Raw genomic sequence first — 27743 nt, forward strand, 5'->3', positions numbered from 1 at the left:
TAGAGGGATTTGTCTAAATCAAAACCCTGACCGGCCTGCTGCAGACCAGTTAATTGAAGGTTGGCTTGTTTCAGGAGGAGAGAGGGTTCCTGTGTTTTACACAGCTGCCACTTCATGACCAGAGCTGGATTTGCTGGAAAGCTATTAGCCACCAGAGTCAAATGTGTGCTCTGGAGACTACCTTTGATTTTAACTATGGAAAATATTTAACCTCTCCACCGTGAAGATGATTTCAGTTCAAGAAATTTCAAGCAGGACTCAAATAGAATAAACATATTCTACAGATTTCTTTTGACAACATATTAATCTTAAAGTAAGGACACATAATAGTGCAGTTACAGTAACAATACAATATATTCTCAATTTAAGGAAAAGGTGAATTAAGAAAATTGATTCTTTTCTTAAAAAATTAAATGAGTCCCCTTTCACTAAGTAACTCATTTACACCTGGTACTGTATTGTAAACAAGGTGGAGTACCGGCTGATCAGTCTTGCTATTTCCACCAGACAGTTAACAGTCGGACTGTGGCAAAAAGAAGGGGACCTTGTAACCTCTGAAGACTGGGATCCAAAATCCAAAAGGGCTGTTCTAACAAGCTTTGCTCGCGGCTGATGTTTAAGGCCACGCTGTGAGAGCAGCCATCTCTGAGTGTTCAGAGCAGGCACACAGCAGCAGGCCTGCCCTCCCTGCATGAGTGCGTGATGTTTCCCCACAGAAGGCAGGCCGAACGCGCCCGGCGCCGGAGCCAGCAGACCCGCATCACTCACCCTCATTATCTCAGTGCAGAAAACCCCAATGGTAGCCTGTGTGTTTACATCAAAATCCTGCATTTCCAAATGTATGCGCAGCGCGTGGAGCGCCAAAACCTAGCAGGCTTTCTGGATTCACCCGAAGACGCAGAAGCGGCCAACTCTGAGACGGATACCTTAATAAAGGAGTGCAAAGGAGTCAGAGCGAGGAGCTGCCAATGTCAACAGCCCCGGGACAAAGAATACACCTATCAGCACAGAGCTGGAGCTGCCAGACCACCATACACACACACACATACACACTCACTCAAATACATGAATGCAGACACACAAATACACACACGCACACACACACACACACACACACACATACACATGCCACTTTCACACCCTCAAAAATATATTCTTGCACATACAGTACACGTACACACGCACACTCAGACCATACACATATCTCGCACACACACACCCTCTGAAAAACAGGTAAAGACACAGAGGCCTGCTACACTGCACTGTGGATCAATAGAGCATATCTATCTACAGAGTCAGGAGAGCATCCCAGTCCTTCTACCCGGCAAGCTTTCCGTGTGGCTCCTGCACCAGCGTATCCATAACACACGCCTGCGGCCCAGAGCCAGGGCCAATCGTGAGCTTTTCACCTCTTATTTATTTACTTGCTGAAAGAATCAGGCTCTGTTTTCCTCCCCTGCCTCCCCTCATCAATTGAAGAGGAAAAAAAGAGAGAGATTTTGTATCATTCTTTGTTTTTCTTTTAATTCAACTCCCGGGGCTTTGGAGAAGGAGACCGACGCCGGAGCCAAGCCGCTCCTGGTGTGAATTGCGACATGGATGCTGATCAGCTGAATTTGGGGGGGGGGTGGGTGGGTTGGGGGGGTTGTTGGGACTCAGGCCCCCCGTCACTTACCGACACACTGGCCGCCCTTGCCCTCATAACCCTCGGGACAGGGCTCGCATTCGTACGATCCGGGGGTGTTGGTGCACATCCCGGAGGGACAGACTCCCTCATCCAGGCACTCGTTAACATCTTAAGGGGGGAGAGAGAGACGACCGCATCGTTAACACTGGAGGATACGGTGAGGCAAACCCCAAATCAATCTCCTTTTGTGTTTGGCAGCAGGCGAATGTGTTTTATTAATGTGTGTTATTCCTAACTCACAGAGGGGTGAAAATGAGATGAGTGAATTACACAGTGTGGAGATCATTTATTTAACTACTTGGATGTACACCATAATATTGTTAATGAAGTGTCCCGTAAGGAGAACCCCTACGCTGGGGAAAAAAATCTAAACACTGACAATGGCCTTTTTCATTGCAGCAGTATGGAAAATGTATTACTTTATTTAACAGTACAGTACAAAAAATACATGTCCAACTTGAGACTGCAGGGCTGGTCATCTACCATCTCACCAGCCATATCCTGTACCCACTCCAGAACCAGCACACTCTCCCCATTCTCTCACTCCCCTAACTAACACCACACCACTAGCCCCATCCTGCCCCCCCACCCCTTTGTATTCACCCATGCTGTACCTTCGCACTGGCCAGTTGGGCTCATCTTGTAGCCGACCTCGCAGTAGCGGCAGGTGAAAGAGCCCAAAGTGTTGACACAGAAGCCGTCATCACCGCAGGCACCAGGGGTCAGACACTCGTCAACGTCTAAGACACATCAGAGATGAGCAAGGGATAAAGAGAGATAGAGTAAGGGGGGGGGGGGGGGGTGTTCAGCACAGGGCCATTCTCTCTCCTCTCCTTCTGTGGAGTGGCTGTCAAACATCCAAGGGCCAGAGGGCCTGAAAGGGTGAGCTAATGGAGGTGTTGTTCCTTTATGTTGCTCTATGAGCACTTCAGTTCCCTCCTCGCTCACATACCCACACTGCCAGCGTGGCGGCACCACGGCACTATTATTAGCGCTCGACTACCTCCTTTAATGTGGGTTTGCACTCAGCTGTGCCTTGCGGGGGCTCATGGCACTTCGCACTGGGGTGACCAACGCCTCCTTGGTTCAGTCGTTCTCGCCTTGTGCGGTACCTGTGCCGAAACGTCTGAGGGGAAACAGCACATCGCTTGTCGACCTCATGGACCTCTGGGCTTCCTTCCACTTGAGCTCTTCAACGCAAAATCTCGGCATTCTTCTTCTTCGAGAGAGACGACTTTGATGGAGACAAATTGCACATTTGTACTTGTGCGCTAGACTGCAGGACAATATTTCTCTCATTCCGGTGCGTCGTTTCAATGGCAGAACAAACCTGCCAAGTGTTTTGACGTGACAGAATACTTGAGAGCCTGCACCTCATAAGTTTGTCTCTGGTGAGTGGCTGTTTAGGGTAGATATTCAGGCCAGAGCAGACGAAGATACATTATGCCTCAACCACCACACAGAACAACAAAACAAGTTCTGCCTTTTCAGTGTCAAGGTAATGCATGCATTTGGATGGTGCTTATTAGTTCCACTGTAGGCTGATAGGACACTCAAAGGTAAATGCATGGGGGCGATCTATATGATTTTGGGTCATCACACTACACTAGAGTGACCCCTACAGGGCAGGTGGGCACACAGCAGGCAACGCTTCAATTCCTTGGGTTATATAACTGAATACAGCACAATAACAGATCTCTCTGATATCTAAGAACCAACCTTTTTGCAGTGACTCACCATAATGGCATAGCTTGAATCCAAAAAAGCTAGCGAATCCGTCCTCAAGGAGGAGTGCCTTTTCATTTTTCCAAAACACCCATTAAATTACTTCAGACCATTTGAAAAGGTAACAAATGGTGCTAAGTGCTACACAATTAGAGCTCAGACATGCATCCAACATGCTTAATTAATACCTCCACCTGATAAGCTGAGAATGAGGTTAGGTTGAACTTAAGGGCAGCCCTCTCTGCAAGCGCTCAGATTTCCATTTTCTTGCACCTCTCTGGAATACCCATCAATCTAAATCTTCCCTGTGGCTGAGTCCATTTTTGGGAGGGAGAGAGGGGGTGTTTTTGGAAAGACTGTCAGCTCAAACTGTTAAAAGAGTTCCAACAGGCCAGTCACGGACCAGGATATGATTATTGTTGATGCTGCAGTCGAGGTACGGCGATTACATTGGTAGCTGCTTTGACAACAACAAAAACAGTAACAACAAATATTAAAAAGCCAGCAGAATGGCTTAAATAGCTATTCTTGTGGTCTTGATACTAAAGTAGAAGTGTCCCCCACCCTTGACTTCTGCTTATCCCAAGTTGGTGAGGTCCACAGGTTTAAGAGTAAGAGGAACCTATTATGAGAGCTATGCATGGGACATCCTATCATGGGTTTCACAACTCTTGTTGCAGGAAAGAGGAGGCTTAGTGCCCTCTTTTCAGCCTAATAAAAAAAAGAAATCTTTTATTCAGTTTTAGTTTCCAGGATACCCCTTCCTCAGAAACTAAATATTTCCCCAGAGGCAGTGTGCCGTAAATACATGAATTCATATGCAAACACAGTGCAAAAACCTCTAACATCTCTATTCAGAGGGCAGTGGGTTTCAGTCAAATGTTTGTTTCTGCTTTCTTGCTTTCTGGCTTTCATTTTCAATCAATAGTTTTCCAGCAAAGGCATGTGGACGACTCTTTATTCCCCTTGTCTTTTTGGTGAAGATCAGAATAAGTATTTATTCAATGAGACAGATCTCAGTATTGAGCTGTAGCTGTGTATTCAATCTCGGTATGCAATGCTGTCTGCAACTCTCCAACAGCCTTAGACCTGGGTCACAGTTTTGGCAGATCTGATTGATGAAACATTTCCATGTGTCTTCATGCGTAACCTTTAATCCCTGTGACTTTTCCACAGTACACACAGGCTGTGATGCCTGGCCATGTTCCTCCTGCATAATGCTATACCACAATGCATGAAATATCCCTCATATCTGCACTGTGACAATATGCAGCAGAGCCCATCTCAATTTCCCACTAAATATACACACGTCGGAGTGCATTACAGGCCAAAACGGACTTTGCAGCAGTTACTTGAAAAGTCTCACTTTCTGTTGGTGGGGAAATAAAAAAACCCCATCCTTAAACATCAGAAACCACCTAATCACAGCGTTTGCAATATTTATATCCCGGATGGGGGAAGACGATTATTTGGATGTCTGTTAATGGTCTGCGTTGTGGCTTTTTCCAAAAACGGCCCCTCTCAGGGGATGCTGCTTCAAAGGCCGGCCCAGCTAGAGGGGGAAAACTGCAGACTCGCACAAAAAAAACGCGCCTAATTGCCATCCCAAATGTGTCCCGTTCTGGTAAAACATGTGTTGATCTACCCGAAACATCTTGTTGCAGATATAGCCACGCCAAGACCGCCGTTTTTTTTCTCTCTCTCTCTCTCTCTCTCCTTATTTTTGGGTACCGGAGGGAGCGAAATGGCTTTACCAATGCAGCTGGTTCCTTCCTCGCTGGCCGCAAAGCCAGATTGGCACTCGCAGAGGAAGCCTCCTGCTGTGTTCCTGCAGCGTCCGTTGGAGCAGAGGAGCGGGTCCTGGGCGCACTCGTCGATGTCTGTTTCGAAAGGGTGACACACATCGCCCGAGGCCAGGTGAGAACAGTGGCAACCAGGGACTCATTGATTACGATGACTGAGGAGAAGAGCGGAGAGGCGAGTAGGAAACAAGATGCTGCTTCTCAACACTCATCTGCAGCTATGCCGAATAGTGCTTCAGCACTTCAGACCATTCACTCCAGCTATGCCAAATAGTGCTCTAGCACTTCTGACCATTCACTCCAGCTATGCCAAATAGTGCTCTAGCACTTCTGACCATTCACTCCAGCTATGCCAAATAGTGCTCTAGCACTTCTGACCATTCACTCCAGCTAAGCCAAATAGTGCTCTAGCACTTCTGACCATTCACTCCAGCTATGCCAAATAGTGCTCTAGCACTTCAGACCATTCACTCCAGCTATGCCAAATAGTGCTCTAGCACTTCTGACCATTCACTCCAGCTATGCCAAATAGTGCTCTAGCACTTCAGACCATTCACTCCAGCTATGCCGAATAGTGCTCCAGCACTTTCGACCCCAGCTAATTGAAATAGCACTCTAGTATTTGGGACCATTCACTCCAGCTGAGCAAGAAAGTGCCGCAGCACTTGGGACCGTCCATGTAGTCGTTGAAACTGAGCGACCTGACAGGGCAAGTGCCCCTTCTTTACAGCCATGCTGAGACAAGTATTAGTGTGGTGCTTCCTGTCCTCTCACCTACACAGGTGGTCCTCTCCTCATCCAGCTGGTGGCCATCATCACATATGCAGGTGTAGCCCTCCACCGTGTTGTAGCACAGGCCAGGCCCACATATTTCGGGGCTCACCGAACACTCGTCCACCTCTGCTGAGACAGACAGAAAGAAGGAAAGAGAAAGAAAGCAGGGAGGGAGAGGGGAAGAGGGGGAGACGGAGGGGGTGACAGAGGGGAAGAGAGGGACAGTGAGGTGGGAAGGAGGGGAAGAGACAGAGAAGCCCATAGAAGGGGAGAGAAAGAGAAAGGGAGAGAGAATGAAAGAAAATGAGATGGAGAGAAATAAAAAAAGAGAGGTTAGAGAGTGCAAAGATGGTGGGGAGAAAGAGACAAAGTGAGAAAAAGACAGAGAGAAACAATGAACTGCAAACACAACACTGGGGCAGACAGCTATGAACTTGGGTTGTCACTCTCTCTCCTGCCGTGTGAAACCACAAGTGCGCAGGCTTTCCACACATCTCGGAAGCAGGGTTCAGGAAACCTGGTCACAATGTCAGCGGTTTTTCATCGGCCGTAACCGCAGCCGTAGCTGAAGACCCCTGTTCTAAATCCTCAGTCACTCGATGCTTTCGAACACAGTCATTTGATCCTGCCAAGACCCATATTGGATCCCATTAAGCAATCATGGGTTTGGACGAGGGGAAAAAAATCAGGAAACAATGCTCTCCAGGGCCTGGGCCAGCCAACTCTAGTCCAGCATACTGCCTGGTAACACCAACCCTGTGACTGAGAGGACACAGACACACGTGTCTGGTTTCTGGCTTTTTCTTAATGAAGCTAAATTCAATGACAGAGCCATAAAATTTGTCCTGCTGACTTTCTGGAAGTAGGAGAACAACTATCAATGTCCCATGATGCAGATGACTTCAGTAATGGTAATTAAATATTTTCTCTTGCACAGACATTTAACAAATCAGATGACACTCCCCGGCATTAAGGGTACAACCCAACACCCACTCAGTAGCACAACCACCATCAAAAAAAGACCTCTTCACCCCTTGTCCACTAATGTATTATTTTGTTATTATATTAAAATGAAGTGTGCTCAGTCAGATGACAGACTGATGGTGGTACTTCAAAGTTGATTTAAAATATAAACAGAAGTCTATCATACGAATTCAGGACATAGATAAAGAACCAGACATTCAGTTATTCAAACTATAAAGAATACACAATGCATCTTTGTTGTTGTTGTTTTGCATAAATATGTTTGGTTTCATGTAAATTGCTGTAAAACTATCTTTTTGTTATGTTACTTTAGTACTTGGCAAGTTAACTGAAACAGCTAACCTAGCCAAATACAGTCACCACTATCATTCTGTGTTTTACAAAAAATATCAAGAAACTCAATGACTGAATAACGATTATCTAATTTTCACTGCTGGCAAAATAACCTGGCTACAGGTTGCAGAAACTAAGCTTGTGATCATGTCATCAAGCTAGCATCTCCAAGAGAGACATCAAAATAGTGCTGGCCAGGTTTGTAAGTGAACACAAATGTTACCTCACTATATTCACCATCTCAGTGTAGAATCTTGCTGATTTACAGCTGAAAGTATGATGAGAAATGCAGGTACAATGGAAACAGGAACACACCGCACTGCTTTCTTACAAAGCTCACTTGCGTTATGCTTGTCTGTTTTACTGAGAATGCAATGAAAATAAAGAGTCGACAGTTCTGCGATAAAATAAATTTCCACCTCACTCTCAGAGCTCAACAAAAGAATAGCCTTTATGCGGGGATTGTTTCTGCTTAACCTACTCAAATCGAAGACTGCATATTAAACGCAGACGGAATTTGAAAAACTTTTTAAAAAAATGATTCACCAGAGCCACAATTTATTTAAATCAAGGCTTCAATATTGAGAAAGAATACAGTGGAATTTCTAATTATGGAACAAGCGGAGCGATTAAAAAAAGTGGCATTTAGATGGATAATTATACAGCTTAGTTTACCAAATGTCTGTCATCAGTACAACCCCTAACATTTCTGCGGGCACTTAATACAGTGTCACCTTTCCTGGAAGCAAAACCTAAATGTGAGTCCAGAGAGGTCCGGGGTTTGGATTTCCCCCTAGTGCTAAGTGAACTGAAATATCCAGGCAGCGTCTGATTGGCCCAGTCCTCGGCTTGCCACCACAGCCTCGCCCCCGTCTCTCCACCCACTCCTTTCCTTATTCAGCCCCAAATTTCAGACGTACCCCATTCAGGGCATCAAAGTAAAAACAGGTGGCAGTCAAATAAGAGGTCGCTTGACCATCTCTCCAATTTGTCGCCTGGTCTCGCCTGCCAAAGTACACCAGCAACAACATCTTTAAATGGGACCTGGGCTTGAACCATCATCAAAAGCCATTCAAATACATTTTTCCCATTCCATTTCATGTGGTACAATTTAAAATTTGCATTGCTCTGTTGTAACATACTCCTGCAACAATTCCTTTCATAAGAGCATAATATTAAATAAAATTTCATTAATTTGTTATCTTGATTGAATGACCCCTTGTCTATTTTCATATCATTAATGCTGAACTTATTACTGAGAACACCACATGTTGATTTTAGAATGCTTAGAGTGTTCTATTTAAAAAGTGAAGATGCAGCTATAGCCTGATTGCTATAAGCCCCCTCCACACACACAAACACACATAGGCACTTGCACACACATACATACTAAATTCCTAATTATAGAGGAGCCCAAAATATTCCCACAACAGGAGTGAACCCCAAGGACAAAGATGGGAGGCAGGGAGGGGAAGTGTGAAGTTCCCAGTTGAAGCAAATTCCTCTAATCCGTCTATTTTTACCATGACCTGTGTGGAATCCACATGCAGGCCGAACACAAATAAACTGCTGTTAATGGACAAGCGAGAAAGATAACAGTGTCTATTTTTGAACAATCTGCCCTGACATGCTAAGATTCATTCCATTTTTTTCCTTTTTACTGGGAGTAAGATCACCGTGGACATGTCCCTGTGATGTGACTCGTTAAAATAATCTCTATTACTGTGCTACCTGCTTCTCAGGTGGTCTGAGGTGGACCTTACCTGCCAGCTGGGTGGGAGCGATGCCTTGGCTAGCACTGGAGGGCAGTATAGCCACTGGGGCTGGGGGAGACGTCTTCTCCACCACCTCTGCGGGGCCAAGAACAGCAAGTCAGTCCTGCCACAATGTTATCAGTGTGCTCTCTCTCAACCAGCACGTCTGTGCTGTATAAATGTTTACTACATCGCCTGATGTTTCGGTCGAGAACGCTGACAGCACAACTGTTCACATTTGTTTCTCGATACCACTTGGAACGGGATTGAAATAAAAATCTATTTCATCTTTTTCCAGTCAAAATGATTTATTTTAAAAGCTCTTCAGCATCAACATCTGCCTCATAAATAGGCATACCTGTATCACACAATGTCTCTAAATCATATTCAACTCACAGAAGTTTTGTATTGAAACAAATATGTTGCATATAATATCCTATATCATCTATTATACCTTTACAAAAGATTCATTTACTGTCTGATATAATGGGATCCTTCTATAGGACATTTTCATAGAACAAATGATTAAATAAAGCAACCAGATAAAATTCACTTCTGTTTTCTGATAGAAACCTAAAGGCCTAACTGACCATATGACCATTTTACTTAACTGTAAAATTCTAATTAAATACACAATTTTAAAAAATAGTGGGAATGTCAGCAATATGCTTCCAGGATAGCTGATGATGTTTCCTGTGTTGCATTTGTTTCTTGAGGGGAATTGATTCTGCTGGGCCCTCATTAGTCCTAGTAAAAAGGCCTAGTTTGAATTTTGTACAAGTAGGATGAGATTGTCACAGGAGACAACTTTCAAACTGTCATAAATTCTCCTTTATAAAAGGTATGTATTTATCCGAACTGCGTTGTGCAATCTCAATGAAAGAGCTGCTCAAATTGACAAGCAGTTGCCATCACTCTCTTGCAGACTCAATTGCTGGTGTGCTGCACGGCACCACCCTGGGTCTTTCCTTAATGTTCCTCTGAGTGATAGCAGTTGTAATGTGCCTCACACAACAAATGTGGCATTAGTCAAAAGCCTCCGATTATCTTGTCATGTCTAGTCATTGCCTAGAGCCATCGCCCGTCAAACATCAAGAACATCCAAGAGACGGAGTCAAGCCTCCAATCACCCAATAAAGTAATGATAACATTGGCACAATTATCTGCTGCCACTCAATGGATCCTTTTGTTTGAGTCGAATGCCTCTACCACTGAAGAAACCCTATAAGACTCTGGTTTCCAACATTCCTGGGTGGTACAGTCCAAGAGCATCATTTTAATGGTACCCATAGAGAGGTAAGAGATCCAAAGAAAGCACACACAGTGAGCCAGGCTACATGGGTCTTTCTGCAGGGAGGCTGAGAGACGGGAAGGATGTTTGGACACCTGGGTAGGCGGGCTCCATCCTTATGGTTGAGACTCCAGGTGAAAGCTGGGGCTGGCCGGGCTCTACTACAGACCTATTATTAGCACCGAGAGTAACGAGTTCCTAAACGACAAAGACAAGATGCACAAAGAGTTTGAGATCAAAGTGAAAGGGCCCCGCTCTGGGCCGACGGCCAGCTTCAACGCCGGCCGTCAGTGCGCAACCAGATCAGTGTAAGACTCAGTGCTCCTTGTCTACCATGCAATCTGCGCATGCTTGTTGCACCTATGCTAAACCGCGACAGAGCAAGTGCCAGGAGTTATATGAGAGTTAAAGAAAGAGAAGATTGAAATGAGAGCTCCTTGGTTCCAGCTGCCTTTCAAAGGCAAGAGGAAGCTATTTGTTTGCTAACGTAATGACGGGAGTAGACAACACTCATTACGGAAGTTAGCCCTCTTTTATCTCGCGGATGTAACTTAATGGGAGTGTTGCTTCTCACCACTTTTAGCTGACCCTCATGGTCTTTTTAATTTTAAGATTCGCAGAGCATTTGACAACCGCAGTCATTGAATTTTCCCTTATTCCCTGATGACTTACATACAATGTACCTCTTATACCTTGTCAAATAGTGTGCATTTCTGTTAGTGACAGAGTTCAGCCATTTAATTTTGCACTGGAAAAAGCATTACCAAATCTCATCAGCATGTGCCAGAGTAGCTTAGATCCTTCATAACAGATTTCAGGTTTGAGACCTGAGTAAATTACAACATGTACCCACCCACAAATCAAAAGCAAGAGACAAGAGGCATGTATAGATGTATAAAGCCATGTTACATCCAGAAAAGACACAATTCTTTTGAAGATGTGATAAGCAAATGAGTGATGAACAATATATTCTCCAGCATGCATCCTAATTACAATGAATCCTCTTTAGGGTTTTCGAAGTCCACAGAAGCTGACCTTGAGTCATAAATAATGCCAAAACAATTGCGGGCTTGAATAAATAACACCCTTATCAAACTAATTGACTTCTTCCCAGAAGGGGACATACACAAAGACAGGACTGACTCACAGCAGAGAGGTTTTCAATGCCCTGCTCTTATTTACTTTCATCATGTAGCTTCCGAACTGGAGATCAAATAAACTCGTACCGCTCTAAATTAAAATGGGAAATGACAACCAGACCAGGCATGAGGCCCCAAGATGCCAATGGATTGAGAGCTTGGGGTTAAAGTTATACTCAACTGAACACAAAAGTCAGGCTTTTATCTCAAATTTAGATCCATACCACTACCTAATGCCACTTACAAACGCTCGAGGGCCACAGAGCCCAACTGACTTTCTCCTTTCAGAACTCACTGTCCCTTTTTCACCGGTAGTCATTTTTAAGAAGAAAGCCTTTGTTCTCTCTTGGATGGCTGACTGTAGGTAAAGTGGTAGACTAAGGAAGACTAACTGCAGTTAGAGGCAGTTAGAGTGGAGTATGGATCGAGGCATGCAGAGGTGACGCCGATGTTGCATGCAGTGAAAAATCATACTCGCTACTGCGTCGTCGAACAGCTGCCACTGCAGGCTCTGTGAACGATTGCTGTCGCATGCAAAAAGCTTGGGCAGGTTTCGGATCAGTTCTTTGCTGCGGACGTAACACAACCTACCTCCTCAGGTGCTGCTGTGACTACTGGAGTCAAAAGAACAAAAAAAAAAACAAAAAAAACAAAACAACAACAATGGTCTCAGATCGTTTGGAAACAAACTCACTTTCAACTTTCCGTTGTAACTCCTCAGTGAGACAATACATTAAGATCTTTGTCATTATATTGTAGACATACAGTATGTCCTCCTGCCTTTAGCCTCAGTGTTAGTTTCTCACCATACACTCTGCGTTCCCTTCCCCACTGAGCTTCTATATAAATATCTTCCCAGACAAAGGCTTAGCAGTGTGAAGACAGCAGCTTCCACACAAGCCCCTTGTGGCACATATTCATCAGGAAGCTTGATTGCCCTTTTGTTTGTTGTTGTTGTGTGAAGGACTCTGTCCTCTGCATTATATCCCATTCTTTGAGCTTGAGGGGAGCTTAACAGTAATTTGGACAACTCTGTCGGCCCGATGCTGCCAAGAATCTCTCTCCTGATAAGTGCCAAACATGTCCTGAATAACAAAAGAGAAGAGCTCAATTTCTTTCCAGAATCAGGTTTTGGAACGCACTCTGAGCCAAAGCGTGTGAACCTTCCTTGTGGGTGGAATTGAATAGATGTCAGAAAGAGACATTTATAAAACACACACATATCTGTTAGATGTTAAATCTTGGGCTTTTTTTCCTGGAGGAGAAATACTGCTCTGGGTTTAGAGAGGCACTGAAGTACTTGGTAAATGTAGAGGACTGACTCCAAAGAGGGCAGGTTTCTACCGTGCATATGTGGGACACTGGTGAGCTGACAGTACGCCCACAGAAAACGCTGAAGTCACCACCATTCCCTGGTGAGACACCATTAGCGCTGCTCTTTGCATCGCTGCCTCCTGTTACACCTGGTATTGATTGAAGCACCTGGTGCAATGCATGTAATCGCAAAAAAGGAGTCAACAATCAAACCTTCCTCTTCTCATTATTTTCTCCCGTTGCCTCATGGGAAGTGTAGTCCGGGGGTTGCGTCTCTACACATGGCTTGCTGCTTACTCACCTGGGACGGCCGGGAGCTGTCTCTCAGTGACACTTAAGGCCTCCACAGGTCTCTGGGGAGTGGGTAATGGGAGAGGGGGGGCCAGGGGCTCTTGATGTGTGATCTTTGGCTTGCCATTGCTCTCTGGCTGTGGGCGGTTGACCTGCTTAGGCCTGTAGGTCCCAGTGACTGTGTAGCCCATCCCGCCAGGGCAGATCTCCTTGAAAGCAGCTACACAATTAGAAAAAAAGAGACACTGTTAAAAAATACAACTCAGTGAAATGTTTCATTCTGTCAAGGGGATTTAGCCTTACACATGTTTCAAACTCATACACAGTTTATTAGGAATACACCCAAAATCTCAAAATTTTTTTGAAAATCTTTCAGCCAATTTTTTCCAATACCATTCATTATCTGACGGTTCTGGTGAGACTGAGCCCGTGCTAATTGAAACCAGCCTACGAATGAGAAATGACAAACCAAATTCAAAGTTAATGACAAGACCGAAAGCCTGCAACACAGATCAGAGTGCTTTGTATCTGTCCCCTGTGAAGTCTGTCTCAGATTACACAGCAGTTGCCAGTCCATTACGTCCTCGAACGCACAAACAGCAGGAGGGTTTGCCTTCCATGAAAGTTCTTTAGACTTATTGCAAGCGCCAACGCAAAGGCTCCTCCGCAATCCAGCTCCATGTTACATAAAGCGGCCTCAATGCTTGTGTAATTGCCCTGCGGTCAACTGCTAGGACTACGGTAGATTCTCACAAATTACTTGATGTCACAGTTGTCGTTCTATCCTTAACCCTAACCCAACCCTACCCATAAACGTGTCGTTTCACATGCCTAAAACAGCCTGTGTAATTACACGTGTAAGCGTTGTGTGGCAATGTGTGCTTCTGCAGCAATTAAACAGCGCTTACCACAAAAATAGTGCAATTACACAGGTATTAGGACCTGCTGGTGTACGAGAGGATCAGCGATTCCGCTGCGAACGCAGACAATCTCAACACTGAACGCAACCTCTTTGTGTGGCACTACACAAGTGAGGAGCGGAGCGTGATTTCTGATCCTCGTATCCCCAGAGAAGCAAAGACAGACGCAGCGCTCCGGCTCACTGCTAATAATGGCGCTCAGTCCAAGGCACGTACTCCCCATCCCGAACCCTCCACCAGCGTTTAACAAACAAAAGTCCTGTCAAGACGAAATGGAAGGACATACACAAATGTCATGGCTTAGAGAGGGTTTCCTCACTGACTTCCAGCAATAAAAGCGGCAAACAGTACTGTGTTGCGTCTCACTCCGGGTTCATATCGGAGCAGCACATTAGGAAAATATACACACTCTAATGTTATCTAAACTGTCCTTCCTGTGTAATCACCAAAACATGTCCCAATGGTTAAAATGTACCAAAGCACCCGAGTACCTCAGAGCTACCCAGAGGCAGCTGTTAGAATGCTGGCGCGGGCCAATCACAATAAAACAGGGACACTGAACTCAGGCTGGCGTTCCAACAACAAGGACTTCCTGTCATCTTGCTGAATGTCACAGCCGGCTAGTGTTCCCGTAAAAAAAAAAAAAAAAAAAAAAAAAAGGGGGCCTGTCCTTCATGGCGAGGCCAGCCATGAAATTATTACACTAATCCCACCTGTCTGTTCAAGTTTATTTCCAGATTAACAGACCACATGCCTTTCATTTACCCTCGTTACATCTTTTAATCTACCCAGAGCCTGCTATTGGAACCATACGAAAATAAGACTCACTGAGCACTCCACCACCACCACCCCCCCGCCACACAAACACACACACACACACACACACACACACACGCACACACGTATACATACACACATGCGCGCACACACACATGCACACACACACACACACACACACGCACATACACACAGACCAACTAACTCTCAAACAAGCAAATCCTGACTGGTGTTCTTAATAAAGGAGAAAGTCAAAGCATCCAGGAATGTGTCAGACAGCGAGGACCAGGGAAAACACTTACACTTGTTTTGAGCTGCCTGCTGGAACTGCAGGCAGAGGGAATTATGGGGCTCCTCTAATATTCGTGATTTATCATCTTCACCGTTGTTATCGTTTTTCATCATTTTTATTATTGCTGTTTATTTGCTTTGCAGATGTGGTTTACACAGGGCTAACCTCTTGTCTTTTTTAGGTGGTTTCAAATTCATGTGCCTTATCCCTGATTTTCCACAGAATACAATACCTACAGGATGCAGTATCTACAGCTTTGTACCTGCTGTTCTCATATTTTCTAATGGATTTGTTCTCCTCCCGACTGATTGAGTCTGCTGTGAGCATGTATTTGAAATTCTACATTAGTATTATTTTCAGTGATTGAGATCCAGCAGTAGAATACCTCTTTTACCATCATCAATGTACAAATGGTGCTTGGTGGTACAAGTATACACATTCCTATTGGTTGAGAGACTCTTGAGTAAAGAAGTCATTCCCTCCACAAGAGTCATTTACACAGAAATTTACACAAATAGGAAAAGGGATTTCAACCAACCTAAAAAAAAAGAAATAAATATAAAATTCACGGCAATGATTCTGAGACAGATTTGTCATACCCAACAGCAATGACAGGCTTGAATTTGATTGGACAGGACGGGATGGGACGGGACGAGGAGGGGGCAGTGATTGCGGTGAGAAGCAACTACAGAGCGAGGCAGAGGGAGACATGCAGGGAGGGACGGTGGGGCAGAGGAAGGGCAGATGCTGTCACGCCTCTTTCTCTCTCTCTCTCTCTCTCTCTCTTTCTCAGAAGCTCTGTCTCCCTAGCGGGGGGGGGGTGTTCTGTTTGGGTGGGTGGGAGTCGGAGCGGTGCCGGTCCGGGCTTACCTGTTCCAGGGTTGGGACACTTGTCGCAGTGAGGGCCCCAGGCCTTGCCCACACTGCAGCAGCACAGCTGCTTGCTCAGCTGCACCGACACCGGGTGCAAACACTGCTTCCCCGAACTGACATATCGGAAACAAGCCCCTTTCTCCTCGCGGACCGCAGGGGTATCGGCTGGAGGGGCAGAGGGAGGGAAGGTGGGGGTGGAGGGGGGGAAGGTGCGCCAGAGTGATACACATAGGAAAGAGAAGACACAAAGAGAAAAATAAAGAAATTCCCTTCACCAGACTTCCCGCCAAAAAAAGGAAGGAGACAAAAACAAATGAGCAAACAAAAAAGATAAAAAGCTATTCACTGAAAACCACAGCAAAAATGCTTGAGAAATGTAAACCATCTGCAGAGGCTGCAGGCTCAATGGTCAAAGATCAACCCGGTCAGAGGTCAAAGGTCAGCCTGGTTTACATTTTCCTCAATGCATTTTTGAACCACTAGAAAACAATAACAATAATAATAACAATGAAAACACTAAAACACACAAGCACAACAGAAACAGTGGGGGGGTGCGGGGGGGGGGAGCAGGGGTAAGCTGGACATAGCGGGAGTGCATAAATTCGTATGTGAAATAGCGAGTGAGCGTACTTGCAAGAAGCATTTGGCAAGGGGACTTTCCCTGGACCTGGGGAGAACGGGTGGCATTTAATCAAAGCACACAGAAGGCATGCATGCGGGGCGGGGTGTGGTGGTGGGATCAGAATGGCAGGGTATCGCACTGCGCTAGCGATCAGAGGAAATCGGTAAGCGCTACACAGCAGCAGGGATGGCTCGGGTCAGCGTGCAAGAGGGCCGCTTCGGCGCAGCTCTGAGGCAGGACTATGGAGCGCGTTCACGCTCGAGATAAAAGCGAGGGGGGGGGGGGGGGGGGGGGGGGGCTGGGGGGGCACGCAGAATCAGCTGAGCGTGAACCAGGCCGTCACTCCACGCTGTGAGCCAAGCTCGTCTCATTCGCAGCGCCGCTCTGGATGGATTGACACATGTTCAGATCTGGTCTGAAAGCTCTGCTGTGTTTGCTCTTTCTATGCGCACCTGTGCGTTGAGAGGCATTCTGAAGTGTCTACCAAGTGATTAAATATATATATATATATAAAACATGCCGTAACGTCATACTTCTCAACCAGGTAACCAGAAGCAATCCTGCTTTTAGACCAAATCAAACACTTGGAAGGCAACAGAAACGCAACCCACAGCGGACGGTATCATCTGTCACTATGGGTCATGTTCTGCTGCGGCACACTGAAACATTCATAGACAAGTGAAAAATAAAGAGGAAAAAAAACGTGATTCACGCATTTATGTGTAAAAACAAATCATGGAAGCCAATCCAAAATTCTAATGTTGCTGACATTTTCCTTCAGGCAGTTGCATTAGCTATGTTCGTCAGGGCAGACACGGAGCGCATTCTCAGATTACCAGCCATTATCTCCAACAAACGGGGCGTCTTAGAAGCTGGGACGTGGGTGTCCCTCCAACTGCCTGTAAAATTGTGACGGCGCCTCCGAGTCTCATTACTCTAAAGCCTGGGACACACTGGGGAAATCGCGCATGACAGGCAGCAATCACCCCCCCTCCCCCTTCCCCCTCCACTGCCCCCCCCCCCCCCGCCACCACCTCCACCGCCACCCGAAGCCAAGCAGCTTTGGGTCTGGGCCAAACCCGCCCGTTTCGCAGGGACTCGCGATTCATCACAGTATGGGGGCCGGAGGCCAGTGTGTTTAACATGCTCGCGAGGACAGAGGGGTAGGCGACGGAGCAGCAGGGATGCAGAGTCACCTCAGGGCTCCGTTACTCTGGTACCCAAACCAATCAAACGCCCTGGGAGCGTGTCTCAGAGGGCGTGGACTACTGTATGCAACCTCTTGGAATTTAACAGCAGGGAGGGGTATTCCACGGGTACCCCTACAAGGCTCCGGTAGTGAATTCTATTAGAAACTCCATTCCCACAGGGCCACAGCGCCTGCTTTCCACTTTTATTGCCAATTACTTATTAATTGAGATAACTACTATTAACTATTATTATTATTAATTATTAATTGAGATAACTAATTATATAATAATTCCATAATTGAGATAACTTTTTTAAACATTTTGACCATAATGCCACAGTTGATGATGTCAACTACGGCAAAGACTTGAGTAATATTTGGCAACAGACTCTTCTGAGGTTCAGACAGAGAAATTATATGTTTATGTTGACAGCAACAACAACGTCAACAAAAAAAAAAAAAGCCCTCGCAGTTTCAGAAGAAAACAGCGCTGGCACACCGGAATCGAGTGCGGCAGGTTTGACACTGATTGTGCGCCGTTACGCTCCTGTGCGCTCGTTAGTGGCCTCTCTGGAGTGCAGAAGCAGGCCTTCCTGTCATTCTCCGGTGGGAGGGAGGGTTGGGGGGTTACTGTTGCCACCATGTGCATTCTCATTAATTGACACGCGGCAGTGTGAGGCGTCCACTCGCTCCCTTTCTAGGCCCTCTAGAGCGGGACACGGGAGGGCGGGACGGGGGTGGGGGGGAGGGAAAGGGGTAGGGGGAAGCAGTCGCCAGAGGGTTAAACAGCTGCGATGGGAGAAGGGCCGGCCTCTTGAGATTCGACATTGCTCATTCTAGGCACACATGCAGCATTGAGGCAGCCAATCATTTTAAATTCAGGGAAAGGAAAAAAAAAAAAACATCGAACATGGAAGAGGAGGAAAATACTGGAGGTCCCCAGAGGGGCTTCTGATGCATCCTTCCCTCATCCTTCCTCAATTATTTTGTCCTCGGGACCCAAATGCTGGATGCCACCCTATTGTTTCCACTGTTGATGAATAGCTATTCAGGTTTCATTAGGGGGAGGGAGAAAGATTAAAGACCAGGACCACAGACTACAATGGCAGTCAAACTGTCAGGGCTGCGAGATGTCCTTGCTAATGGTGGTCCTGCGCATGTCGAAAGGCGCGGCTTTGATTTCCTGAGCCTGGAGGAGGCAGCGACCGATGCCGTGCTGCTCGCTGAGAGCAGACTGCGGGAAGATTAAGCACTTCCATCAGGGCAGTCCCAGGCGAGGCCTGCAGCACTCAGCCGAGCCAGCCTCACTTTTTCAATTAGGCCTCTCCTTTTTTCCTAATCTGGTGGGGATGGGGGGGGGTACACGTCGGCTCAGTGGAGGGGGGGGGTATCTATCTCTGGCACGAGCGTGCACTGTGGTCAGATGATTTTTCAGCACCCCGACCCTCCCTCCCCGACACATCGCTGCAATCTGCCAAAATGAAATCCAAGTACCCCTATGAAAGAGCCATTGAACTGTTATACATGCAATCATGTCCTGGGGGAACCAAGGCGTATCATAAATACCATATTTTGATTTCCCTATACTTATGCGTTTCCGTTCATGCCATGCTATGCATATGAAAGATCGTTTCAGCATTCTCGGCCATTTTTTGCAACGCGGCCAAAGAAATTTTTGATATCTCACTCTTTCAGAGAAAAGGAGGTGGGAAGGGATTTAAAAAGGCCAAAACAATGCAGAGGGAATGGGGACACGGACCCAGGGCGGACGCGGGGCCCATCATGATCACGAGACGGGGGGGAGGGGGGGCTCCCGCCCAGGAACTTACGCATGCATGTGGTGAGAGTGGGGTTGGGGATGAAGCCCGGCTTGCACATGCACCTGTAACTGCCCACCGTGTTGAGGCAGTCTCCATTGGGGCACACGCCCTGAATCAGGCACTCGTTGATATCTGCAACCGACATAAACAGGGAGAGAGAAAAAAGAAACACACTGAGAGAGGTAAAAGAGGAGCTTTGTGATGCACTGTAACCTCGCTCCTGTGCACTCCTGATGAACCCTGTTCACCACACAACAAACTACACCCCTTAAAATCCCATGTAGGCATGTGAAGGAAATCACTGTACATCATAAGCTGATATAACAGTCTGACTGACAGACATATTTAAGGTAATAGCCTGGTGAGGCTCATCACAGTTACATGGAGCTTTCGGGGTAAGGTTTTTTACAGTTTTACAGTGGGCCAGACCCCTGAATTCCACTGCAAAAGCGATCTCTGATTGGATGAATATGAGGATGCCATGTGTTTGTAGAATGAAGGACAGATAAGGGAGTTCCCATTCAGCAAAGGGAGGAGACGTCCTCCTCCGATATCCCGCACCCAGTAGGTGAGTATCCAAGGACTGTTGCCATGTTCACAAGGATAAACAAGAGTGAGTGATCATGTTTCTCTGAACTGTTCCCACTAATGTGCAAGTGTAAGTCTCGTCTTAAGACATAGGGAAGGACCACCTTGCCAAAAAAAAAATAGAAGTATCTGAAACAGTGCTAAACACATGGCCAGTGCATGTCTGTTGTGAGCTGACCAACCGCTGCACATTGAGGACAGTTCATGCAAAATGAAAGATCTCTCAAACATGTTGTGCCGCTAACCCGAAGAGCAATAAGAAGAAAGGAGATCACTGAGAGAAGGCAGAAATACGCTTGAGATGCCGGGGCGCTGGGGTCTGGGCCCTCGGTGAAGATGAGAGCTGAGGTGAAGCTCGGTAACCTCCCACCACCCCCCCCCCCCCCCCACCCCCCCCGGGGGGTTGGGGCTGAAATGCAGGGGCTCTGTAATACAGCAGAGCAGAGCCTGTGTGGAGCAGCAAAGGCAGCTTCGGCCCACGATTCCCTTCTGCTTGCTTTCCTCCGTCACAACTCCAGAGGATCAATGCATCTAAGGCGTCCGGAGGCACGGGCCCCAAGCTTCCCCAAACCGATTCTACCTTCCTTTTCTTTGTTTAACGGGATGGAGGAGAGACGCGAAGGTGCTGCGCTGGTCAGGCGTAACCTCAGCCGTGGCGCGGAGCATGGGGGGTGGGGGGGGGGGGGCTCATGTATGATGCAAAGCAGCCGGGTGACAGCAGAGGCACCGAAGACTCCCACAGCTACACCGTAAAACAGCACACCCATGCAATCTTCAGCCATTAGCATGAATGTTTTAAAGAAACGATGTGTATTCTGCGGGGTTCCCTGTTTTCCCGCCTGCACAGTCTTGCTGTGTTGAGAGTCGCCTCGAGTGAAAGCCACACATTACCGCGGTGAACACCTATGGATGTTCCAACAGCAACAGAGATGTGACAGCTCTCTTCCCCATTACCCCCGGAGCAAACGGAGATATAGCACGTATAGCTCTTAGCGCCAAATCGCACGCCTGGATCTCAGAAAAAAAACGCATTCCTTCTAACAAAGCGTTTGCCAACAAATATCTGTGAGTGGCAATTATCCTTGCGCTCGCTGTGTGTGCAAACACGCTCCTGAGTTTCAACATCTGCTGGAAGTCACGCCCACCGCCACTGTCAATCACCTCGCTGACAGAGTAATTACCTCCCAGATCATAACGGCATTGACAGAGTAGGTGAAACTAACTAACTACTTACACAATGCCTCTTTGTTTCACTGAAGTGTGCGACAGCAGTCTATTGCTATTGATGACAATAATGAGAGTTGAGGAGGACCGGGGGCAAGGTGGAGGTGTGGGGGGGGGACGGGGGGATGGGGGGGGGTGTTCGATGCAAGAACTCTTTCACAGGTCACCATGATATCTGTGGCGTAAACCACACCTGTTACAAGCACTTATTAATCGATACAGTTCCAGGCAGACTAAGGACTGTCAATAGGCCATGTAAAGACACCAAATGTGTACTACAGCACAGTGAGATCTCTCCACAGTCCATTGAGTTAAAGTCCTTTAAGGGTTTCCTCCCAGGTGCTGCCATCTGCAAGCTATTTGCCACGACACAGTGGCACTGTCCTCTCCCTCCCTTTTTCATTGGAGCCGTTTATGGCGCGTTCGGCAGTCGCTGAACCAAGCGTGCCAAGTTTCTACGAAAACAGAAACAGAGGCTCGGATGAAAATTTGACCGATAGTAAAAAAAGGAGTAATAATAATAATAAGGGAACAGGATGTGGCGGATTACAGTGAGTCACAACACCTCAGCAGAAATAGCGCTGTCTGAGCCCGGCTGCTCCCTTCCCACCCTGGCATCGGGCCGACTAGGCAGCACGCGCCACTCCCCTTCCGAACCGTTTCGTTTCAGCGGTGGTTTTGGTTAACCGGCGCGGAGGTGGCGTCCATCCCCCAACCCCTACCCCCCCGCCCTCGCTCGGTATCGGTGCTGGGACACTGCCCCCTGTTGGCCATGTTGTGCTCTGCACCCGTTGGCCAAACACCACCGCCAAAGCGAAACCGGTCCAAAAGAGTTTGTGGAACTGCTACGGAATCCCAGTTCCCAGGGCCTTCACTGTGAAACGGTATACTCTCTACTCTCTGCACAGATGAGAGTGGGGAGGAGGACAGCGCTGTACCTGAGAATGTGCTTCAAGTTCATCTACACTTCATACAGCAGGCCGCCCAAAAGCAAAGTGAAGAACCAAAGCAAGTCAATGGACAAAGTGCTGAAGTTTGAATGACTGCTGACCGGCTAGAGGTGCTCTGAGCGATTGTTGAAAAGAGGTGAAAACCCCAGGACAGGGTGACTTTTGTGGGTCCCCGTTCTCCTGTGAGCACTCTGGCCAGATGAGCCAGGCCGCAGGGCACTGCGAGGCTGTTGATTCAGTGGGACTCCACTGGAAGCGGCCCGACTGCCAGCCCTGATGTATTGTAGTCATCGCTCGCTATCATATCCAAATCCAAGGCAGATTAGAGGAATCTATCAAATATGGCACCTGCTCTTTCTGCCCGCTTGCTGTTTGGTGTTTAAGTCTGATGAAAGCAGGATTGATTGCTGACGAAGTGTAACGGGGGTGGTGGAGGGGGGGAACTTTGCCGTGTGATGGATTTCAGGCGACTCTGGGGACACTGCGAAATGGCAGCTGGCACACAACCTATGGAAATGAAAAATCGGCTTCCCTCCCCCTCGGCCGGCGAGCTTCGGCAGGGCAAGTTTGTAGTGGACCTCGAGGTTGACTACCAGCAGAGGGCGCTGCTGGCAGGTGGAGAGCAGTGTCAGTGGCAGCACATGAGAAACAAGTGTGGCAGGGGGAGAGAATTATCCTCTTGTCAAAAAGGCATATTCCTTATTTTTTGCATTGCAGCACTTCTCTCTCGGTTTTATACTGCTGGTGACAAATCACTTCTTCTAAGGCTCATTTCTCTTGGCAAAGGCGGGTCCGCCATGCTGTGAAAACAACACAACTCCCCTTTCTCTGTGTGTAAAACAAAAGCCAAGCAATACAGCCTCAAACATGTTTAACGAGAGGCCAGTCTGAACCCTTACCTTGGCAGTAGGAGTTGTTTCGCTTATATCCTGGGGGACAGTCCATTACGTGTCTCGACCCTGTCAGAGGGATAGCTAGAAGAAATGAGAGCAAGGAGAAAAAAAACTTAATGCTTGTGTTCAGATAGGCCATTTTAATCACTCAAAACAATTTAGTGCATTTTTATTGCTGTGTCTTAAAAACAGGTTGGCTAGTCTACTCCCCAACACCTACGGTGCTTGGAGAGGTATTCAACATTTTCATCCACTGGTGAGCTAAAAACTCATTTTCAGGTCCAGCTTATCCTGCTGCGTTTGATGATCTCACTTTATGTGATTCATAAGTCAGTTAAATAGAAAACGTTGGCCTTAGTATTTATCGCAAAACTGCAAGCACAATATATTTTCCAGCCTGTGAACCCCTGCCCAAGGTGTCGTCGGATGTTTCCAGACATTTTTAGTTCGATTCAGCAGCTGCTTCACTTTGTTGTCTGTACCTGACTTGAGCCGAGACGACAACCCCTGATGACTCAGAGAAGCGCAGGACTCCGGGGTGGATTCGAGAGGCGTGAGACCGAAGCAGACGCAGCACCCCGACACTTTCGGTAAACTTCGCTTGACCCCTCCTACACTGTGGGGTGGCAATGGTGGGGGGGAAGTGACATCTTTCATCACTGGCAATTACAGGACAGCGGCGTGTCCTCGGCCAGATCGGGGCACCCTTGCTGTCACTTTGAGTCTCTCTCCCTTCTCTCCGGGAGCACACGACGGCGCTTCGCGCTCCTGCCTCCCAGGCCGGGGTCTGCGGCGCCTCTGGCGGCCTGCGACTCTGAAGTGATCGCCTCGAGGGGTGATGTCACGTCCCGTTCCGGCCAGGCCCCTCATAAAGGGTGCGTTCTGGCCGGAGGGGCAGGGAGGGCCACGCGGCGGAGGCCCGGGTGGCCCTCCGCCCGCTGCACATCTATCTCCCTCAGCAAGCCCAGAACGCTGGACCTTCGCGCAGAAAAAAGCGGAAAACCGCGCAGCTTTGATGGCAAAACAAACAGCCACCTCAGTCATGTTTTTATGTTTAATTTACCACCACAGCACCCCACCAGAGCAGAATATGGATATGTGAAAAGCTATTTTGTGCTTAAAAATATGTACAAATTCCCCTTCTGACAATGCTGAGGGCTTTTGATGACCAGCTTTTATGGCATTTTTAATGTAATAATTAGTTTCATGACACAAAACCCTGATTTACATTCACAGGGAGGCTGGGGAGTGAGACTGAGAGAGAGAAAGAGCCAGTAAAAACAGTCTTGAAATGGCAACACTTTTTCCACTGGGGGTCTTTTTTGTTTTTCTTTCCTATCATCTTTCTTATTTTAGTTTGTCATTTTCATTCAGTAAACTTGAGAGGAGGGGCTGCAGGAGATTTCATTATTATTTTAGCCTTTGTTTGTGTTCACTGTCTTACTTGCACTGTAAACGCAGACCTGTCTGAACACTATGATTTGCATCTTGCTGTTCTCCCTGTTATTCCCAATACTGTAACCCCAGTAATGAATATTTACACTGTTCTTCAAATGCAAGTATATTTGAATGCCCAAATATTTATAAAGTATATATATATATCTTCTAAATATTTGACTTCATACCATATTTATCCAGTCTTTTTCTGATATATTCTATTTCAAGATCATGTTCAGGAACATAACTTCCACTTAAAACATTGCTATGGGAAAACAGGATTCAACTCCCAAGGAGCCAGTTTATGATAGGGTTTCCACAAAAAGTTAAGACTGCCTTGTGTGTATATATTTTATCGATGTCTACAGTATATGTACATATATATGTATGTTACATATATATATGTTTGTGTGTATGTGTGTGTGTTTTACGAATAACTACATTTCAATAACAACACAATCATCATATTATTTATATTCCTGCAATCAAGATATTGTTCACTCTCATATGTCTTTAAAACATGCATTTTGTTGCCTCTTTTGAGATTCAAGCATTTCTCGGGAGGGATTTTTTAACCATTCTTCCTGGCCGAATTTCTCCAGCTCCATCTGATTTCTTGGTTTCCACTCATGAAATGCCTTCCTGAGCTCAGACCACAAACGTGCTATCGGTATTGAGGTTGGAAAATAGCGACGGTTGGTCCAAGATGTTGATTTTGAGTTCATTTAACCATTTCTATGTAGGTTTTGCGTAATGTGCGCTTGGGACCATGATCATGTCGGAATATTCTCTTTCAACCAAGCCTTAGTTCCTTCTTCTATAAATTCTGACAAGGGCAAAGGGACCAGAAAGCCAGAACCAAACTGATTTTCACAGAGGGAGCAATGCTTCACTTCACAATTTAGAGAATTATATTGTGAGATGAGAACAAGGTGTGAATAAAATTGATCACATTAGTGGTTGTGTAAAAATTGTACATATTTTCGTTGATCTGTGGCTATGTACACAATTCCACTGTGTTACACAGCCACATTCACCAACATATGAATGTGATGCAGACAACATTACAACACTCTAACTGTAATGTCTGAGGCAAAAAAAGAAACTTCCAGGAACAGTAATTTGTCAAAATATGAATGCGTTCAATCTGTGTGTCAGCAGTCATACTTGCTGGCTGAATTGAAAGAGGAAAAAAAGAGATGTAAAATATCTTTCACATGACGTTCATATGCTCCCTGGCTGAACAAGCACGTGGGCCCCATAGCTCATGCGGCCAGTCTGCCTTTTCCTACGCACTGCAACCCCTTGGGCGTATTTCTAGGAAAGAGCAACTCCGATCCAAGCACCGAACGTCACACGTCTGCGCTGTTTAACTTCGGAAGGTTAACGTTAATTTCCTCCGCTGCGCCGCGCGGCCGTGGACAGCATCTGCTGATGAATATTCAGGAGCGGCTCCGGCAGGCAGCAGAGGAGGCGGAGGGCAGCGAGAATCCTGGCTGAAAAGCTGTTAAGTGGCATTTCCTGTCCCGCAAGCGCAGTGTTGCACCACACGTTTCCAGCTGAAAGGTATTACCGAGCTGTCGCAGTGCGCTGCTCTCTCCCCCAAAAGGTGACGCGGGGGAGACGAAGCGCTGGAGAGCTTTGCGGCACTTGTAGCAGAGTGGCACACAAATGCCTGAAAGGCGATTGCCTGCACAACAAGGGGAACAAGGGCAAGCTTGTCTGAGGGTAAGCTAATTTAGTTACCGGCTCCAACTGTCCCCAGCGTACCATGACTTAGCTTTGCACCGCGCCCGCACATGAATGCTTACCTCACACCCCGGCCATTCCTGACTCAAAACCCAAGAGGGCTAACACTGCGGCTTTGTTACACTGACAAAGAGCAGGGGGCTTGGTTTTGGGCTGGGGAAATGCTGTTTCTGTCAAACAGACAGAGAAACTAGAAGCCTTCTGATGCTTACTGTTGCTATTATTGTTATTATTATTATTATTATTATTATTAACAAAATATTATTTAGAACAGCATACACTACTGCACCTGCAATAGAGACTTATGAACATTGTGTGTCTAGCTCTGCTCTGATTGGTCGGACAGGAGGTCAAACATGCTTTTGAGGCCATTACAGCAGAAGGGCGTTGTCCTCCGCATTCCCACAACAACCAGGACATGGACTTAGCTTTTTACCCTTGCCGTAAACTGCAGCACTTAAACAGAAAATTTCTGTAGGACTACTATGTCACATGACTCCCTGATCAAAACCGTATGAGTTCTTCATTTAATACCCTGATAACGGTGTTCGTGAGCCAGGCGAAATGAATGCAACAATTGTTCTGTGGTCTGGGAGCACGGGTCACGCCGCTTCCAGCAGAAAAACAGTAAGATGAGCTCCTCTGAGTCCGGGAGCTGTTTGAGCAGGGATGCCCAGGTCCCCTCAGGTCCAGTCATTCTGCTAATGGCTCCGGGCTGGAGTTCGATATAGGGCGTTCTCTGGGGTAAAAAGCGTTTCTTGGTTAAACATGCCCCCAATCTCTCAAAGATCTCCCGTCATTTAATGGGAGGGAAAAAGCACAATTTTGTACGCTCTCGCACCAGCTCTCGGGGGGGTACGAGCCGGAATGACTGCCACGCACTGGCTAACCTTCCCCATCTCCACTGGGTAACAACCGGTAAAAATAGCACAGGAAGAGAAAGAGGGCCATGTGGGAGGGAGGCTGGCATGAAGGCACTCAGGATTTTCACAGATCTGTTCTGAAAATAAACAGCTGCCAGCGGCCCCACCTTTCATCTCCATAAACACAGGGGTCAAGTCATGTTCCAAACTCATTGTGACCCTCCTCGATATATATTTATTTTCATTTTGTGGTGAACACACAACACATGTATGCGCGCAAAAGGCAGAGAGTCAGTTTTTCGGAAAACGGCTGGCTTGTGTATCATTTCGCCTCGTCTGTTTAAATGTAAATACTGCAATGGGAGCACAGCGAGTCCTGGCATAGAAATAGTCCCGCTGTCTCCAGCAGTTCATTTGTTCAGATGAGATCATCTCCTAAACGGGGGTTAAAT

General features: G+C 46.8%; 1 protein-coding gene across 6 annotated transcripts in view; it reads right to left on the reverse strand.

Annotated features, from left to right (window-relative positions):
- Positions 1-27743, reverse strand: part of ltbp1 (latent transforming growth factor beta binding protein 1) — a 106519-nt gene that overhangs the window by 36156 nt on the left and 42620 nt on the right. For 4 of the 6 annotated variants that reach the window (XM_036546328.1, XM_036546325.1, XM_036546324.1 and 1 more), the window contains exons 9-19: positions 23249-23323; positions 19597-19719; positions 15954-16121; positions 13105-13314; positions 12081-12103; positions 10446-10548; positions 9069-9155; positions 5989-6114; positions 5167-5292; positions 2302-2427; positions 1676-1795 (exon numbers count right to left, since the gene is read on the reverse strand). In XM_036546328.1, the coding sequence (XP_036402221.1) occupies positions 1676-1795; positions 2302-2427; positions 5167-5292; positions 5989-6114; positions 9069-9155; positions 10446-10548; positions 12081-12103; positions 13105-13314; positions 15954-16121; positions 19597-19719; positions 23249-23323 (1287 nt within the window). The remainder of the gene's footprint in view (positions 1-1675; positions 1796-2301; positions 2428-5166; positions 5293-5988; positions 6115-9068; positions 9156-10445; positions 10549-12080; positions 12104-13104; positions 13315-15953; positions 16122-19596; positions 19720-23248; positions 23324-27743) is intronic. The other 2 variants (XM_036546327.1, XM_036546326.1) reach the window with 2 other exon arrangements.

Source organism: Megalops cyprinoides, chromosome 15 (assembly GCF_013368585.1).
Source record: "Megalops cyprinoides isolate fMegCyp1 chromosome 15, fMegCyp1.pri, whole genome shotgun sequence".
In the NCBI taxonomy this organism is placed as follows: domain Eukaryota; kingdom Metazoa; phylum Chordata; class Actinopteri; order Elopiformes; family Megalopidae; genus Megalops; species Megalops cyprinoides.